The 20082-nt window shown below is 42.9% G+C and overlaps 1 protein-coding gene across 1 annotated transcript in view; it reads right to left on the minus strand.

Annotated features, from left to right (window-relative positions):
• The window catches only part of YTHDF2 (YTH N6-methyladenosine RNA binding protein F2), a 28519-nt gene extending 12687 nt beyond the window's left edge, over positions 1-15832 (minus strand). The window contains exons 1-4 of the mRNA XM_050932516.1: positions 15672-15832; positions 15281-15305; positions 14606-14685; positions 7987-9573 (exon numbers count right to left, since the gene is read on the minus strand). Coding sequence (XP_050788473.1) covers positions 7987-9573; positions 14606-14685; positions 15281-15305; positions 15672-15698 — 1719 coding nt within the window. The 5' untranslated portion in view covers positions 15699-15832. The remainder of the gene's footprint in view (positions 1-7986; positions 9574-14605; positions 14686-15280; positions 15306-15671) is intronic.
• Between the last annotated feature and the right edge of the window lie 4250 nt (positions 15833-20082).

The raw sequence follows: 20082 nt of genomic DNA on the forward strand, positions 1-20082 counted from the left end.
TAGGGGATAGGCTATTCCATCCATCACTCCCTTCTGGGGTGCTTAAAAATATTTTGGGGAGAAAAACTGGCTACTGCAGGAAGCTTCATCACGATGGCTGGTACCCCCACCATCTCCAGGGACCCAGGACCTTTGTCACATTGATTCCGAGACATGTCCCGACCAGACCAGGCCAGACAGAGGGACTCAGATGAGCTCACCACCTTTACCGACTCTAGCTGAATCCCAACTGCCACCTGGGATGAAACAGCATTAGACTTCAAGAGTAACAGCTCCAGCCACCTCAACTAACTTCTCTTCTCCCCATAAGGACAGTTATTGCCATCTTAATATTATCTAAGAGACTATTGAACACAGAGGTTTTCCTTCTATAAATTTTCTCCAGCTAAAGGGATACAGGATGTTAAAATGTAAATCTTAAGACTTTACATTTCAAATGCTCTGTTTTTCCTTCTTTAAAACTTTAATAAAAGGTTAAAATGATTTTTAGAAATAGTGTATTTAGCTTACTTAGTACCTCAGCAAAGACTTTGTATATAAAACCCCTGACCTTGTTTAACATGATTTAATGTTAACAGACATAAACCAGTTACTGTCTAACACCATTTATTCCATTTAAATTAATACAACATTACAGTATATCCTTGAGTTTTAATCTGCAATGACGACAGTGAAGTAATGCACCCATGGTGCAGGCTTGGGATCAAATCTGACTCTGGGTCACATGACTTTGGCTGAGTACACAGTGGAGAATGTAAAGTGTTAGCACCACATAATTTGAACCACAAGATGTTCTGGAGAGGGAAGTTCACCCACTTTCCAGATTCAGAATCTCAACTGATGCAAAGCTAATAAAGCATTTGTTGTACTCATCGTCATACAATACAAATGTGACAGCCAGGTCTGAATAATACTGAAACTTGGACGACTCTACATCCACCCCCATGGAGCCTGGACAACAAGTACTTCATTCTGTAAGCCAGAGAAGCTTAATATTCATTTTAAGATAAAGTCACAGACAACATGCCATGCTGTCTGCCACTCCCATTAACCAGTTGATACCAAAATTCAGTTAATGAGCTCCAGAAAGGAGGGCAACACTCCCTATGACTTTTATACAAATTTCTATTTCCAGCAACAGTGGCTGTGACACACGAATTCCTGCTTAGTTCTTTACAGTTTCATAGTGCTGTCTTATAAACACATATAAACCCAAGTATCAACCGGTTTGTGGCCAAAATATGACCTGTTACATGAGACTCGAGAGAGAATGATCCTCAGGGCTTTAATCTCTTAAAGATCTACTATGATGCCAAGAAACTCTTAAAGGTAGCCACTTTATATATGGCCTGTACTTTTGTCATTCTTATGACGACAGACAGGCCAGAGAGCACAGCAATCAATAACACCATGCGCACACAGAAAAGGAAACAAATGCCTTTTAATTTCAAGCTCAATTAGACATACAGGACAGATGAGGGGGAAAAAAATAAAGAAAAGAAACTATAATTCCCTTCCCAATTTTCTACCTTACTATTCTATTACAAACAGTAGAAAAGCAGCTAACTCAAAAAACTGCTCACCACTGCCCTTTTAATAAAGAAATTCTAACAGAATGAAACTAGAATTGTTGTCTACATTTTGAGTTCTCTATAGAATGGTTCGCAACCCCCCCCCCCCCCTTCCAAGGCTGTTATTAACCTGATCAAATGCATTATTACATGACTTATCCTTCAATTAAAAAGCAGCAGGCTGGGCAGCTACCCATTGGAAAGAGCAACAATCAACTCCCTCATTTAGTCCCCAGCTTGCATAACCACAATTCTTGTTAACCAAGATTTCCTTGGACAACTTTACTCAAGTAAAAGTGCAGTTGCACTATTTTACATGATAATGGTCCAGTTTTGTGCCACTGGCTTATTAACTTGTAATGCTGCAAGAATTACTACTACGAAGTACAACAGAAATTTTAGAAATTAAGGCAGGGTTCTACTAACTGTAGCTAATATGCTCATACCATGACAAAATAAAGAGTACAGAAAGAATCCTCTTAAATTAATACTTGTCACCAGACATCTTATATAAGAGACAAAGCAAAAAAAAGTGACCCGTCGGACAGAAAAAGGTTGCAGGAATACATTCTAAGAACAAAGAGAAATGTAGACCTAGAGGTCAGTGATCTAGCTTATTCCTTTGCACTGAAGCGAACAGCTCATGTAAAGCTAAACATACTACAACTCTGAATACAGGAGGTTCATGTGTTCACACACTAATACTATCCTAGCTCTTCCTAGACACTAATTAATTGGTCAGGTGACAATGCTTACGCTATACTTCTTCACTGGGCAGAAAAAGCAGACAAGAGAACACTACGTATGTTCAGCTGAATTGAGCTTTCAGAAAACAAAATAGCCAACTGACATTTAGCTTCAGAGAAAAGTAACTTTCCTTGAGAAATTGCTGCTTCTCAGATTACTATAGCTAAATTACCTAGAGTTCTGTAACATTGCCCTTCATTAATGGGCTATCAACCAGTGTTAGTAAATTACCAATATTTCCCTAAATAAAAACCCTCCATGTATCAAAATCTCATGAAGTTTCTGGGGAATCCTCTTCCTAAAGCACCCCAAAAACATTCAAAGAACAGCAACACAAACCCTAGACAGCAGCACCTTTATCTTGAATTATTGGGGGAGAGAAAAAAAAATCGGACACTCGCCACATTAAAAAGGCTTTTATTTTAGCTCACTGTGGTATTAACAGCTGATGCATGCATCTTAATGTTTGTTAAAAAACCAAATGCCAAATAAGATCATTTAAGGGAATTGAGACATATCAATAGATCAAGTTTGCTTTGAGGTAGAAAAGAAAAAGTCTTCTGCAAACTGTCCCTTGCCAACGTGCCCCTGCACTGTTGGAGAGATCACCTCCAGCAGAACAACATTCAATTTCCTTGTCTCTTCATGAGGCTGCCAGTACAGGTCCCAGTTGTGATTAAGCAATTGGCTCATTGGAAAATGGCCTGAGATTAACTCATTTCACGTAGGCCATTCCCTCCTAGAGGGTAATACCTTTTGGTTACTCACAACGTGTACTGCATTTCACCCCGTGGCCTAGAGGTGAAAGGCTCTTAATCCGATTACCAATCCTAAAGAAACAATTTTAAACTTCTCATCCTGACAACTTCTAGGGACCAGCTTCACAAGCTACCAGTTGACTTTAAGCTACAAGATTTAATGGCTGTTAATGAGATTTATTAACTCGCTAACACTCCGAGTATGTCTATGCTACAAGCATTACAGTAGCACAGCTGCAGCACTGCAACTACCCCATTGTGGCACGGACATTTGCTACAACGACAGAAAATGTTCTTCCGTCGCTGCAGTATGTCTATCCCCTTGAGAGGCAGTAGCTGGGTCTATGGAAGTAGTTTTCCATCGACCCAGCTGTGTCTACAGTTGGGGTTAGGTCAACCTAACTGTCATGCAGGATGCAAATTTTTTCACAGCCTTGAGCAATGTAACTAGGTCAGCCTAATTTTTAGGGGTAGACTAGACCTCTGTCACTGCAGTAACTAGAAGTGGATTACTTTTCAAAATCTAACTTCCATTTTGTTTGTACTAAGATGGCTTCTGGTTATTCTTATTTTATAGTAGAGGAAAGACTCCCTTCTTCTAAAAGAGGATGCATGTTTCTGGATTAGAGCATACAATAAAGAGCCATAATATTTCCCTCTTAAACCTCTCCCCCGAAAATATAAGGCCGCTCATTTATCAATTTCAATTAAGTGCCTTGAGGTTGGATAAAAGGCATAATAAATGCAAAACACACATCAGCAGGTAGATACTGAGACAAGTGGAGTAGTTTATCCATTGCAAATGTATTAACTAGCACACTATTTAGAGAAGGCCGGAACTGTCATGTGCATTTCAGAACTTTAAAGGGTCATAGCAAGGATATTCAGCTCTGGCACACCTATCAACTGAGCTTATGCTGGCCAGGTTTTTCAGAGGGTTTAGTACTAGTATGGTAGGTAATCTTATGACCCCTGGATGAAAGGAGCCATGTCAGTGCAAGCAAAAATTACTTTACACCATGAACTGCAATACCCAAGCAAACAGAGAAGGAAGTTCTAGCTCTTTGTTTACTCAGAATGGTTTTATGTTCTACAGGATAACACAACAACAGGCATTAGGCAAGAGAACAACAACAGAAGAATCATGAGGACCTCCACCAGTCTTTGGAAAATACTTCCCCTCCCGCTTCCCCAGCCAACTACAATACCAAAGAAATACAAACTGTGTTAAACAAAAATAAACAGTGCTTTAAAAGTGACCATAAAAAAAATCCAGGTTAGTAAATGCTGATTTAACATTTAGTTGTTTTTCCACAAGTTTTCCTGAAAATTGGCAGTGACATTTACCACTCGTATCAGAGGGGTAGCCATGTTAGTCTGGATCTGTAAAAGCAGCAAAGAATCCTGTGGCACCTTATAGACTAACAGACGTATTGGAGCATGAGCTTTCATGGGTGAATATCCACTTCGTCAGATTCACCCATGAAAGCTTATGCTCCAATATGTCTGTTGTCTATGAAGTGCCACAGGACTCTCTGCTCGGTATTTTAAAGGAGGTTTAATATTTCTCCGAAGTATCAGGTGTCAACCAATGAGAAAAGAGAATACACTTCAGGAAATAATGGTCCATTTGGCAAATCCTACGCTCGTTTTGAGATTCTGACAAATACACCCTGACACCCAAATCAGCTCTTCTGGACTCAATACAAGCTTGATTCTTACCTTCTGAAAAGTACCTTTAACAATAGTGAAGGAAGCACACTACAACACACATTGTCACTGGAACTGGAGAACGTAAATCTTTATGCAAACTCCTTTCTAAAGTCCACAGAACACGTGCACTGTTTACATGCAATTCATAATGCCAAGGCAACAGAACAGAGCTATAAAGCTGAGATCCAGTGCAATTCTTTAGAGAGCACTCATGATTTTACCTCCATTGCTTTTGAGTCTGGAATACACAAGATATTGCCATTACACCGTAAGCAGAATCTCACAAGACTTCCCTGTTAAATATGCATGACCACTTCACTGAAATCAATGCAACACCTTCTAGAAACAAAGGGTTACTGCTAGTTTTATTATATAAAATAAAGCAGTCCACACACTGCAGCAGTCAGTGACGGAGTGTACCATGGGAGCAACTGTCAAGGGTCTTAAGAAGGACTATGCTGGCTATCAACTTCAGCAGTCTTGGATAGGAGAACATCGAACGGTTTGAAGGAAAATTTAATTCTGGATAGGAAAACAACAAAACCTAACTAAGGACAGGGAAGAAGTGGAGACCAGCATAGGAATGTACATGCAGCAGAGAAGGCGGCCCAGGGGTCTGTTCATAATTGATTTAGACAAACTCAGCCTTTTAACCTCCTTTTATAAGTGAAAGGACACAGCACAAACACCAAAGTAAAGTACCACTTACATGCCTGTGTAGATATGCTACACAGGGCTCTAAAGAAATCTGTCACTCCTATGCATCTTGGATGCAGGTATTCTTAAAGGGATAACCTGAGAAACAGGAGAGAAAACCCAGGGAGTCCCCAGAATTTTGAGAGGGGTAGGAGAGAGAGTACATTCATCAGTCACTCTGTATAAGCTGCTCTAGAGAAACAGAACAGCCTTTGCCAAATCAACCCAAATGAAACAGTTGTAAGCTTGTTAAAAGTTAGGCATCAGCCAAACTTGGAGCTGTTTAAGCTCCAAGGAACAAGAATGCAGAACATGTACAGAGCACCATCTTGCACTGACAGTGACTGCAGAGACAAAGAGCCCTTAGCAGTGGGTTTTCTCCAGTACAAAAGAAGTCTAACAGACCATGGACAGGGAGTCTGCGTCATTAACTGCTGCCGGGGCAGTGTTTTAAATTGGTATGTGGATCCTTTTCAGGTGGCCAGCTGAGGTGCTCACAGAATGCTGCCCACACAAGATTTGCTTTTGCCAACAACAGTCACAAGGCAGAAACAGAAGTATCCATTTTATTAATGCCCAACAAAACTGGAAGCCAGGAACCAAAGTCTGCTGGTTCTCACTGAAGTGATGAAACAGTAGCTGAAGGAAAACCTAAAGATTTTCAAGGCTGCATCAGAAAGTGATGCACAAGGTCAAGCTGCCCCTGAGGTACGGTACTGAAAACGACAGGCTAAGTCACTTCCTCCATACCAGACATTATAGGACAGGAACCCATATACCATAAGAAAGAAAATGAGTCCGTAGTAAAAAGCAAACAGGCTGCCTTTTAAACATACAGGAGTTCATTCCTTGCCTATCAACTTCAGAGATACATGTTTAAGTTCCCTCACAGGGAGAGAGGAAATTTCCTTAACCACTTCTCTACCTGAGTGGTACACTAAGCTAACTGAAATGTAATGCCAAAAGGAATCTCCAGTGTTCTAAACATCTTTTTCAGCTGTCATTTCTGCTCTTAGCATTCTCACCAGTAACTCTCATGGGAACTATTTTTGAAGGAAGCAGGGGAGAGAAACTGCAAATACATTTAAAAAAAAAACTGAAGTTGAGGTTTAAGCCAATTTAATTTCTTAAGATGCTTCTTGTATGGACCATTAAGTAAGCTACAATTTAACATTTTTACTATTTTAAAAAATATTCTAAACTTTAAAAAGCTACCAAGTTTTCAAATCTGTTTGCTGGGAACTTTCTGCATCTTTGCATTTGTTCTCAGTTCTCCACTGGATTCATCACATCCCTTCACACTCCTCAGCTGCCTCCCTTCCCCAAGATGTGACCTTTCCTTGCACTGCAAATTCTGCTGCTTTGCACACCTCAAGTGTGAAACGTACTAGGAATCCCACTTCATTGAAGTGTGGGATGGAGATCTTCAGGATCAGATTTCTTAACTTCTCCCTCTGCTGCAAGTTAAAACTTAGTCTGCTCCTGTCTGATAGCTGCATTCTGCGCCTCAAATGACCTGGCAGCTTTTAGGACATGATACCACCCAGAACCTCCAAGCTGCCATCAAGTGCAGCCAAGTTCACACCATGTCAATATAACTATTCCAACGCGTTCCCACCCAGACTTACAGGTTTTCTGCTAAATGCTAGTCATGTTTGGTATCCCATCTCTGTATACTAGTAACAAACAATAAAATATTATACTTGAAAAGGTGTGCACTGTTTAATTTTTTGTTCAATGATTGTCACACTGAATTGTTCGCAACTTATGTTTTAGCTCTTCAAATACCAGGTGGGAGATTTCCGGTTGCTGGAACTAAGGGGCCTTAGAAAACTTGGCAACAAACCAGGAGCAACTGCTGCTGCTAATTTTTAATTAGCGTTTTGGATCAAATAAGAGTCATATCCCTAAGGGGAGGGAGTCATCCACAGGCAAACTCAACACCCTGATTTGTATCAAACCAAAAATCAAGGCCACTAAATTTCCATCTAATATCAGTATGGATGGTACTTTAACTCCACTGGTAAGAATGTTTTGACCACTAAGATTCCTCATTGCTTTGTTGCACGATCATATATTACCTGATTGTCACTCTTATTGTAGAACGTATACTTGTCAAAGAGGAGTCTTGACAACAGTGATTAATTTTATTTTTTTAATCAGGTAAATTTGATAATCAGGAATAAAGTTTGACTTGCAGCACCGACTAGCATCTAGGTTAGCGCAGGCAGGTGCCACACAAGCCTCCCCACACAGCTCCACCAGAACAGCACTGATGTTCTGTAGAACTCCCTCCTACTCTTGGTCCCATCCAGAGCAGGAGCTGCCAGACTAGACAGTGTATTCATGATGCGGGGAAGTGATTAGCTAGGAACTAAAGTGAGACCCCAAACTCACTTATGAGCGCAAATCTCCAGGTTACTTCGTTAGTCCATTGTACCACCTAGCTTCCCTATGCTTCCCCATCCCAAAAAATTCCTGAAGACAGGTAGGCAGGTTACCTTTTTAACATTTTCCTCCTCCTCCTGGCGTTTCTCATAGTGTGAGAAGTCATCGAAGATGGAGGTGGTGTGCTTGTAGGTGGCAATGATTTTCAACACCTGCTTAGCCTTTTCCAGAGGCACTTCCTGAGTGTCCCTGGAGTTGGTCACTGGTTTATTCTCGTTGTTCTCTAGGCGGATGTGCCGCAGCTGGCTGTTGGGAACGTCCTTCACAAAAATCCACCTGACATCAAAACGTCCCTTCCATTTGTCCTGGGACCACACACCTGCACATGTGTTGTAGTCCACAGCAGATTTCATTTCTGCCACTCCGCAGAAGTGACCACTGCCGTTGACACTGAACAGTAAGTAAACGGGGCCTTTCCCGTTCATGGAGCGATAAGCAGCATCCAGTCTCTTGTTGCCATGCTCTGTACTGCACCAGATGTTATATTTAATGGAACGGTGGATATCGTCCTCAGAGTAACTCTTAATGATGAAAACCCGGCCGTGTTTTGGGTTCCAGTCAAAATCCTTGGGGTTGTAGTTGTTGATGGACCTCAATTTCTCCAACACTGGGTGCGGTTCCAAAGAAGCAGAACCAGAATTGGCTTGAGACTGTCCCACTCCATTACCATCCACTCCGTTTTGACCAAACCCATTGCCACGGTTACGAGGTGCAACCCAGCGGGTTGGCTGAGCTGCCTGTTGCTGCACCGGCAGCTGGGCTGGCTGTGGTGGTGGTGGGGGCAGCGGCTGCGGCTGTTGTCCTGGAGAAGCCTGTGCCACTGGTGGGCTGTTATTGATCTGTTGGCCCACTGGTTGAGGAGACACCTGGGTTGGCTGCTGACCAATATTCTGAACTAAAGCCTGGGAAGGCGCTTTTGCTACCGGCCCTTTGTTATCCCAAGTTCCAATATCCATGTTATGTTTTATTGGAGGCGGTGGAAGACTTGAACCTGCGATGCCATTCTTGGTCTTCAGCTTGGGCTGTTGTTTTGCAGGTTTGCTAGCAATATCAGCCCATGATGTCGGTTTCGGAGGAGCAATGGTAGCAGGAGGCAAACTGTTAGATGCCACAATATTACTGGTAATGGACCCGCTACCAACAGCGGAACCAACAACTTTTGGGACATTGCTTGCAACATCCGTGCTGCCCAGCTTCAGTGCTGCCATCCCTTGGTCTATGGTATTCATGCCGGGAGCCTTATTTAGAGTCTCATTGGCAAAAGCAGACTGTCCATCAATCATGGCTCCACCCAGTGAGCTTGGTGCATAAGCATAATTGCTACTATATCCAGAGCTTTGAGTGGACTGCCCCTGAGAACTGTTATTCCCCCAAGCTGAAAAGTCAATTCCACTTGGAAAGAAGTTAAAGCCATGCTGCCCAAGAAATGGAGTGCTGCCAAGGGCCCCTGGCTGCCCAAACATTGCATCTGGGAGAAAGTGAGGCTCCCCATTGCTTAGCTGTCCATAGGATGTTAAGTAGGGCATGGGTGGGTCACCTCCTGTAGACCAGGCAGCTTCGCCTAACGAGTAGGAGAATCCAATGGATGGACTGTAGTAGCTTGGCAAGTAGGAGTCAGACATTGCAGTGTATGCATTATTCTGCAAAACAAAGATAAGCACTGAATAGTTAAAATAAGCAGCACAAACCATCAAGAGGCCTGGAATAAAATTCTTATTCTCGTTCCCCACCCCTACCTCAGCTATTCAAACATATTCAAAGCCTTCAGTAAATAGGCTTTGTGGCTTTCAAATGTATCCTCTATCAAATGTGTATTAAAACAGTTTCACTGACAGAAAGATGCAAAGGATTTAAGACACTATTCATCCCAAGATGTAGAAGCATTAAGTTTATAGATGCACCATGTGGAACTGGGCACCGATTTTATAGCATGAGCAAAATGCTCTGGAGCTATTCAACACTTTATCTAGAGTACAAAGAATACCTTCATTTTATACTTGCCTGACGCAGTGGGTTTTAAGGTGTATTTTTTGGATGGGGGCATTTTATAATCTGCATGGTAGGTGCGGCTTTGGAAGAAAGGGATATGGGGGGATGGGAAGGGACCAATAAAAAGCCTATTAAAATTATGAACAACAAACAGTTTTATTAAAGGACACAATTATTTCTATTGAAATTATCTCAAATTGATTATCCATAAAAAAATTCTCCAAAGGTTAACATTAAGTGCTCACAAATATCCCAAGAACTTGAAAACCAACATGGAATTTACAGTATCATCCTCAAAACTCAAACTATTCTGGAGCTTCAGCCACATGTCATTAGTGACGTACTAAAACAACATGGGATAACCTAAAGCTTTTCCAGAGGGGCCTTTCCAGTATAGCTACAGAGACTGACTTCAGGTTTGGAAGAAAAACTGGCTGAGTTTTCTACTCTAGATGTTTACATCCAGACAGCCCCTATACTACTACCATGGATGTAATTAGGAAACTTGACAGATATCACTAAGCCTTGCTTACATGCAGATCTGTCATTTCATATTTAAACCATATCACCAGGGAGTTCTTGCAGTAACACTAATGGGTTTTTATCATCCAGTAATTTGAACCTGTACGCACACAGGTCTTAGTGCTACATGACAGTTTACACGACAATCCAATGCAGATAAGATGAAAGCCAGGTTCCGTTCCTGTTTAAAAGCATGGCTTACATTAGGCACCACTCCATTTTTCATTGAATCATGCCAAGAGCAGTTCCTGAAGGACTTCATGCCATATATGCATCAAAACCCACGTAGGATCAAGATAGCTCTGCACACTAAAGAAAAAGCAGTTCTGTCTCACTATCTCTTTTTGAATTAAGTGAAAGTAACCTGCCTAGACTCAAAATTAAAAGAACAGGTTATATTTGGACTGAAATTTATCTAAAATTAGTAGAAAATTAAATTGTAAAGATACCAATGGAGAAATGTTTCATTTTTAAAAAAGTTCTCCTGAAGTTCGTGTCACCCAAATAAATATCATATCACTGGGCTACTGCTTGAAGACTAGTCAGCTTTATTTTCAGTTTATTTTCATTTTCCCAGCTGAGAAGAAAACAAAGATAAATAAGTAGCACAATAAAAAGTGAATTCACAGATTCCAAGACCAGAAGGGACCATCATGATCATCTAGTCTGCCCTCCTGGATAACACAGGCCATAGAACTTCCCCAAAATAAATTCTAGAGCAGATCTTTTAGAAAACATCCAATTGTGATTTCAAAACGGTCAGTGGAGAATTCACCATGACCCTTGTTAAAAATGTCTGAATGTGTCACTTGCAGCCATTGGATCGTTATACCCTTCTCGGCTAAACTGAAGAGTCACTTATTAAATATTTGTTCCCTATGTAGGTACTGACAGACTAACCAAGTCACCCCTAAACCTTCTTCGTTTTGTTAAGTTAAACAGGTTGAGTTCCTTGAGTCTATCAGTTAGTGTGTTTGGAAGAACAGTTCTAATCATTTAAGAGTTTGATCCTGCTAAACCTAACTCAGTGAACCGTCTTTACTTTAAAAGTTGATGGGACTATTTACGTGAAGGAGATGTTGCAGGACTGGGCCCTACAGTGTAACGTGTAATATAAATAAGGATTTTTTAAGATGTTAGCTAAAAATCATACAATGTTCCTTTAAAGGAGAGAGACCTCTCCCCCCAGTTTCACAGGTAATTTAAAATACTCAAAAGGAACTTGGCTTTAAAAATATATAATGAAGACTACATTTAAAGCTGGGACCCATTCTATCCTGGGGATGAGATCTTTGGCTTAACAGATTTTTCCCATACAGTGCACAAAAAAAGTGACACTGTCAGATCAAATTTGGTCCCTAATGAACTCAACATATTCTCTTTTCACCCATTCTCTTATGTTTTGTCTTAAATAATTTTCAGGGGAGGGCTTGATTACAGAATAGACTGATAGTATTGTCTAAATCTATGTCACAAAGTTATATTTGTACAATAAACCTATGAGCATACAAACTAAAATAAGAGTTAGAACAGTAAATTCATTCACTGTCTGCTCAGTGATGAAATCCTAGCAACGTGTATATTGTTATTAAACATGAAGTCCAGTGCTTCTATATCTCTCAAACTTGAGTGACAGTGTGTCACTGATTAATATGCAAACCAAACTCCCCAGTATTCAATTCCCCTGGATGACTAATGCTTTTTGAAAAGTCCCCCCCGAACCACAGTCTCACTCTTCCTCTGCATTCCTCTTCCCAGGGATTAGAGGTCTAAAGACTTTTTTAATGTTTAAGACTCACTAACTGTATATTTGAGCTTTGGAATACAAAGCTACTTAGTCAAATTTAAGGAGATTCAGTAGGCTGCCAAATTAGTTAATACTGGCTCCAAAAATGGCAGCTCCCTCTTGCTCCTGAATTAAAAAGTATGCACCTGTGTTATCTAGTTACCTAATGTTTTATACATATTAGCTGGAATGCAGTTTCAAAATGCAGCCACCCCTCATTTGTGTTACCATCTAGGAGTCCTACTCATAAGCAGTTGACTATGTTAGCAAACCAGTAGTGTCTTGTATACATTTTCTGCCCCACCTTCCGATAAAGAACCTTGACACTGTTTTCTTACCCACCAGTCATTTGTTCAGGGGCACCACAGTCCACTCTGACTGTGATTGTTTCTCTCACCTTACAAGAACTGACAAAATACAAGAGCAGGTGACAAACTATATAACATAGGGAGAATGAAAGGAAATCATTCTAGTGGGACTTAATTTTATTTGGAGCAAACCAGTTTTGTCTCATCTTTCATTTTTCTTGCTGAATATTTGAAATTTAATCAGTTTCAAATTTAGTTTCAAAGAGTTTTCAGTATTATGCCAGCCAGTGAATTCCCCTACCAATTTTTGTAGTTCAACAATCATTTTTCTATTTTAAAAAATAGTTTCCCCTGTGTTCTGTGAAATACCTTCACAAAGAGGGAAAAGTGAGTGACTATTCACTAAATGCTTATTAAATGTTCCAAATAAACTAAAAAAAATATTGCTTTTCCTCTAAACTGTCAGATATACTAAATTTAGCAGTTTAGTTAGTAGGTAATTTCACACACAAGTGCAATTTGTAAATTGAAAGTCTCTTTAAATGCTCAAAAACCCTTCAGAAGTAGTGGTATCAACTTCTATGACAACAAAAAGTGCCATCTAATGAAGTAGGTGGGGACATAGCTTTCTTTATCTAGGACTCTGCGAAATAACCTAAACATAAACACTGTCTACACAGATTCAAAACTAGGTTTTACAAGCTTTCAGAGAACTAGACTCCTACATGACCTTACCAACCAGGTAGGCTGCTTACAATAGCAGTTAAGTTCACTAGAGGCAAGGGAGGATGGGCACTAATTAAATAAAAAAACCAAGGAGATGTCAGAAAGTGTCATATTTGTTGCAAATTAAACAAAGATAGAAGTCTATTTAGAATTCTCTTGACAAGAGCCAATGAAATACGTATTACTGTTTGGAAAACTTCAACTATAAAAATGTGGTTGACAAAACTAAATGAATTGAGAAATGCAACAACTTACTGGCTATTTTAGGCTAATACCTGAACTGTTTGAGAAAAGATGAGCTAACTAGGATGAACTGAAAAAGTCACTGATACAGCTTAACAATATGAAGACCTACCGTAACTGAGCCTATACTGCCTCGAGTCTGATGTATTTCTTCATCTTTTATATATGTCACACAATACTCGTTTAACAGTATAAGTTCTCTTTAATAAGAAGCTAGTAACAAAATTACAAAAGGAGTGGGTGGCGAAGTCTCTCGTAGTGACAATTTCAGATTTGACTGCAGCCTTTACAGCTCAGTTTCTAATTAAAGCTAAGGTTTCGTTTGTCACTGCCCTTTCATTTATCAAACCACCTAGTCTGGCTTTTGTAAAAAATAGAGCAAAACTAACTTCATGCATTTTCCAGTTTGCTTGGTAAAGAGATAAGAATACTGATCATATCCTCTGCGAAAGACCAGCCTCTAGAATGTTACCACATTTTACTGAGATATTTCACATTGTCATACAATACAGTCACTCATCATATTGTATAATCAACCAGAAATGAGTAAGGAAGTGACATGTCTTAACAGTAAAACTGAAAGATCAGAAATGATCACAAGACTTATGAATTCCTTTTACTACTTCTAGCTTCATCAGAAGCACAACATTTTATGTTCAGGACAAACAATTTGGGGGTCAAATTCTGCCCACAGCTACATCTGTGCAACCCAAATAAGCTCCTTAATGCTTTTGCGGCTTCTTTTGCCCTTATGTTTGTTCTCCAACCCCAAGGTATTTTTTTTAATTATTGCTGTTAAAAAAAACAATATTCACTGTAGCAGCCCCATACCTAAATATTTAATCAACTAATGAGAACTAATTACCACAGTGTTTTCTACTCACAGTACTGCCTATTTACTGACAAAACACTATTATTTTAACAGTTATAAAAAGCTAGCAAATGTCAAAACCCAATCTCTGGGGTAGAGAAGAGGACTTAAAAACATCAAAGAAAAGCCAAAGAAAAATTCATTTTAGTCAGTCACTAGCAGAAAACTAAATAATTGCTTGGCACACCCTACCCCTTAACTAAAGAGAGAAGTTCTGTGGTACTCACCGGCCTGGCCTGAGGACTCAAGTAGGGTTCAAAGTCATCATCATTTAACCCATCCTTCTGATGCACAGATCCATTTTGCACTAAAAACAAAGTTCATGCCCTTAGAAAGAACTCCACAATTCAAACAAGTACACGCATTAACCTAAAAGTACTTTTTGTATTATAACATAGGTTGTGATATCAACATGTCTCACTGGTTCCGAATGTTGCCACACACCAGCATGGTTCTCTAAAGGAAATTTCCTCTTACTCACAATGGCAGCTAATCTAAGTTCCCTGATTCACCAACACAATTACTTCTGCTGTAGAGCTTCCAGACATGGCCTGCAGACAGCTCCAATATATAAACTCACCTGGAGGCAACACGGAGGAGATGAGATTCCTAGAGAAATTATTTTATCCTGATTCTGAGCTCTCAAAAGAACTTCGTTTCCCTCTCCACTCTTATTTCCCGTCTGATCCTTGAAAAAGCCCCATTTTCCATGCACCAAGGAATCCCCTGCATCGCTCACACCTCCGCCCCGCAAAATCCTGCCCCTCTGCAGCCTGGCCACCACGGGGGCCCTGGACAGTCCCACCCGCTGCCTCCAGTCCCCCCGATTTACTACCACCGCCACCCCGGGATCCCCCCCCCAATCCAGTCTCCTCCCACCCGCGTCCCCGGCTGCCTCTCACCTTTGTTGCCTTGGCCCTTGGGTCTCTGGAGCGGCGGCAGGCGGCGGCGCGGCCAGACATGGAAGAGAGGAGGGGAGAGCGGTGAGCGCGGGGAAGAGGCCCCCAGCGGGCGGGAGCTCGGGAAGCGCCAGGGTGGGGGAGACCCGGGCCGGATGGAGCCTGGCCCGGGCCCTAGCGGCGAGGCCAGGCCTGGAGCCCGGCTGGCAGGGGAGGCCCAGCCGGACCCGACTCGGCGCGGCCTGGCCGCAGCCTCCCCGCCCTCGCCCAAGAGCCGCCGCGGCCCAGAGCGGGGGGAAGCCGAAGCCGAAGCCAACGCCGCCCCCTCCCCCCCGGGGCTAGGCCCGAACCCGGGGCCTTTCCCGGCTCCCTCCCCGAGCGCGGCGGCCGGTACCTGCTCCAGGAGGCTGCTGGCCGACATGGCTCCGATCGGGCTCCGGGCGGCGGCGGCCGGGTCTCGGCGGCGGCTTTGTCCGGGGAGCGGGGCGCAGGCACCGCGCGGCTCGGCTTCCTGGCGGACTCTGACTCGCCCGCCCGCGGCTGCTGCGGCTGCCTGCTCGAGCGACGCTCTAGCCAGCTCCTCGCCCCTTCCGCCAGCGTCTATGGCCGGGGCCGCCCGCCTCGAGCTGGCGCCGTGCGGGCGTCACGAGGGGCAGCGCGCGCTCCCCTCCGAGGCACAATGGCGAGAAGGGAAGCGCGGCGCATGGCGGGCCGCTGGAGGACCTAGGGGCGTCGACAGCGCCACCTGCCGGACGTACTTCGTTAATGCAGGAGAAAGGGGGAATTCACTTGGGAGTAGCCTGTGGCTGGGATCTCTTAAAGGGACACAGTCCCCTTTAATGAGATCCAGGTTCCAATTAAAAGGGATGATCATGTTAATTAACTTTTAGCACTTACACTTGTTTTATCTTTAATTGAAAAATAATTTAAACTTTTAAGTGAAATCATTGAATGCAGCGTTGGTGTAGCCATGTCGGTCCCAGGCTATTAAGTGCCAAGGTGGGAGAGGTAAAATCCTTTATTGGATCAACTTCCGTTGGTGAGAGAGATGAGCTTTCAAGCCCTACAGAGCACTTCTTCAGGTCTCGGAAACGTACTGAGATGCTGGCCCAATAAATGTAAACTCATGACATTTTAGTGGAATTACAATTTTAATAAACAATAACATTTAATGCAAAACTATTGTCACTTTTAAATGAAATAATGTAAGCACCAATCCTGCAGTCCAAGCCATGCAGATGGGAATAATCCTGCAGCCCTGAAGGTCCCCCAGCACACCTCCGCCCTGAGGTCTGCTGGATGGGGGCTTCTGTGTTTGCAAGATCTGGCCCTTAAATGTTTAATGCATAGATATCGTTAATAAAACTGAGTATTACAAATGAGCCTCCACCACAGAGACTACAGCATTTCCCAAGGGAGCAAACATGGCTGTTTGCAATATCACAGCCTTGCAATGTTGATTTTGATGGGAGTTGTAGCTTTCTGGCACCTTTTGCAATCAGGTCATAATAAAGCTGAAGGGATCTTCATTCAGTTGAGCCTCCTTTCTGCAGAACATAATTGCACTGACATGAGACCAACATATGGTGTGTGTGGGGAGGAGTGGGTTGGAGGAAGATGGTAAATAAGGACTTCCTAAAGGTACAGATTGTTTTCCTCCCACCTCAAACCCTAAACATCATGAATCAGCCAGATTCCTCACCCCCTGGAAGAGCCCTAGCAGTTTGGAGGTGGAGGGAGTATAGATTGCAGGGGATCAAGCCAGGAAGCATCTGTGTGTAGTTGGAAGTTTTCCATTTATTCAACTAGTGACAGGTGTTACCAAACTTCACTACTAAATATCTTATTCTCTCAATGGATCTCAAGCTTTGTAGTCCGTGCTCATCATTCATTGATCTGCCAAGTTCCCATTAACCTTTGAAAACAATGTCTATACCTTGGAGTTTCTCCACCCAGGGATGGGCTGCAGCCTGCTGCTGATCTGAGGAGTTTCTCCTGCCACTTACCTGCAAACCATAACTCAAGCAAGATCCTAGAGGAGCATGTATTGGTGCGTCCCTATAGCTTGGATGCCAACTCCACCAGCACTGTGCTCTGTGCGCTCAGCGTGGTTGCTTGCATTTACTTCCCACGAGACAGCACAGGCCTTGTGGTGGTTGAAGTGCCTCCATAGAGAATGAAAAACAGGCAGAGATGCACTCTGTCGGCAGCTGCCAAACCTGTTGGGGAAGTCATCCAACTTTACTAGCCTGAGGTCTTGGCACTGCCAGTTGCCACCTATTCTTCCCCATATGCAGCGGTGTGTACTGTAATCTGTGATGCTGCTGGAAGGAGCTGAAGATTTGCCAGCCATTCCCCTACAGTGGCATACCATTTGGAACCGTCACTTGGACCTTCAAAAGTTCCCTACGTTAAACAATCAAGGGACGGGAAAAGTGGAGGGGGCGCTGTACAGTTGCAATAATTAAATGTGAGGCCATGCGCTAACTTCACCAGCATGCAGTTTTCAGCATTAAAGGTGGACACAGGCCATTAACAGGCTGGATTTCCATCACAGCAGGACCCTGACCCAGGCTGCAGTGTTAAACCCACGTCGTGGTCAGGCTGATCTCATCCCGTTTTAGTGTTTCATGGCAGTATCTGCACACAGCCCTGCTACTTCAGGCTTTTGCCAGTGATCACTGGCTGCCCCTCCACCCCACTGCCTGCCAGTCCTGTCTGCTTTTCTATATGAATGATAAGATTTGGGCCCAGCTGCCCTGCTAAACCCTACTGCCGCTGTTCCTACTTCCCATTCAAATGGGGAGCACTGTAGCTCACAGTGATGCTGGGCAGCTCCAAATCCACCCCCCCGTCATGCCTCAACTCACTCTGCTTACCACTCACTTGTTCTAGTTCCCAGTAATGTCAGTGGAAGCTTTTGCCATTGAATGCAGTGGTAATGCAGCAGGCCCCATTCTCCACTGGATTTAGATCTGGTAAAAACAAGGCTTTAGGCTGGTAAACTGATAGGCCCGCTTCACAGAAGAGAACTTTAGAGTAGCTAGAAAGGTCTCGGGGGAGCACTGTTCTGTGGTTTTCCCTTGTGTGATGCAGTGTCATGGAAGAGCAGTTAATTCCCTGCAGAGAAACAAATCCAGAGACCCTAGGCTCAGAATAGCTCTGAAGTGAGCATCCCAAGTGCACACAGCAGGTCAGACACAACCTTTTATAACAAACCCATAATATGCCTGTCACAATGATCCAGCACCACACCATCCGAAGAGCTGACTGGCCAAGGGAAGCTAGACACAATGGATCTTGAGGAGGTTTCAAACTTTGTTGAGAAGGGAGCAAAGCTTGCCTGGGTCCAGCTCCTTGACCTAGCAGAGCAGATGCTGGTCTTCCTGGGTGGGGCTTCAGGACTGGAGCACAGTATGGCCTAGCCTGGCCTCTCCTCATTGGCCACCTTCCAAAAGAATGGCTGTCACCTTAGTCACCAATTTTCCATCCCAAGCCCTGGGTGGGGGAAAGGGAATTTTTTTTTGAACAATCTGAAAGTCAGAAAGGTCCCTGGTGTGAGCAGCGATCTACATCCAGCTGTTCTCCCATGGAGGCAGAGAATTCTGGGAAAAAGGACCTAAGTCCACCTCTCAAAGCCAATGGTGGTCTGCCTGCACTTTCCCAGAGGAGAAGGGGAAATTCAGTAAAGACTCCTGGACAGGAAAGGGTCTATAGAAGGGGGAAAAAGCAGTATGAGAGAGAAAGGAAATGTGACAGATATTGCAACAGCATGCAGTACATTTGGAGTCTATATGGTATTACATTTACGAATGGTTTATAGAATCATAGGGATGGAAGGGACCTCCAGAAGTCAACTCAGCCCCTGCACTGAGGCAGGACCAAATAAACCTAGACCATCCTTGAAGAAGAGCTCTGTGTAAGATTAAAATTTTGTTTTCCACACCAACAAAAGTTGGTCCAATAGAAGATATTACCTCACCCACCTTCTCTCTAGACCATCCCTGACAGGTGTTTGTCCAACATGTTCTTAAAAACCTGCAATGAAGAAGATTCCACAACCTCCCAGAAGCTTGTTCCAAAGCTTAATTACCATTATAGTAAGAAAGTTTTTCTAGTATCTAATCTAAACCTCCCTTGCTGCAGATTAAGCCCCTTGCTTCTTGTCCCGCCTTCAGCAAACAGTGAACAATTGATCACTGTTCTCTTTATAGCAGCCCTTAACATAGCTGAAGACTATCAAGTCCCCCACTCATTCTTCTTTTCTCCAGACTAGACATTCTGGTTTTTTAAAACATTTCCTCATAGGGCTGGATTTCTAAACCTTTTATCACTTTCTGTTGCTCTCCTCTGGACTCTCTCCAGTTTGTCCACATCCTTCCTAAAGTGTGATGCTCAGAACTGGACAGTTCTCCAGCTGAAGCCTCACCAGTGCCGAGTAAAGCTGAACTGTTATCTCCCATGTCTTACATACAACACTCCTGTTAATGCACCCTGGAATATTAGCCTTTTTTTGCAGCTGCATCACGTTGATGACTCACATTCAATTTGAGATCCACTACAACCCCCAGTGTCTCTTTCAGCAGTACTACCACATAGACAGTTAGTCCTCATTTTGTTATTATGCATTTGATTTTTCCTTCTTAAGTGTAGTACTTTGCACTTGGTCTGAATTCAACAAAATGAAATTCAGCGAAGACAACTCTCCAATTTGTCAAGCTAATTTTGAATTCTAATCCTGGCCTCCAAAGTGCTTTCAGCCCCTCTCAGCTTGGAGTCATCTGCAAATTTTATAAGCATGCCCT

The sequence above is a fragment of the Gopherus flavomarginatus genome, chromosome 22 (genome assembly GCF_025201925.1).
Source record: "Gopherus flavomarginatus isolate rGopFla2 chromosome 22, rGopFla2.mat.asm, whole genome shotgun sequence".
Taxonomy (NCBI): Eukaryota; Metazoa; Chordata; order Testudines; family Testudinidae; genus Gopherus; species Gopherus flavomarginatus.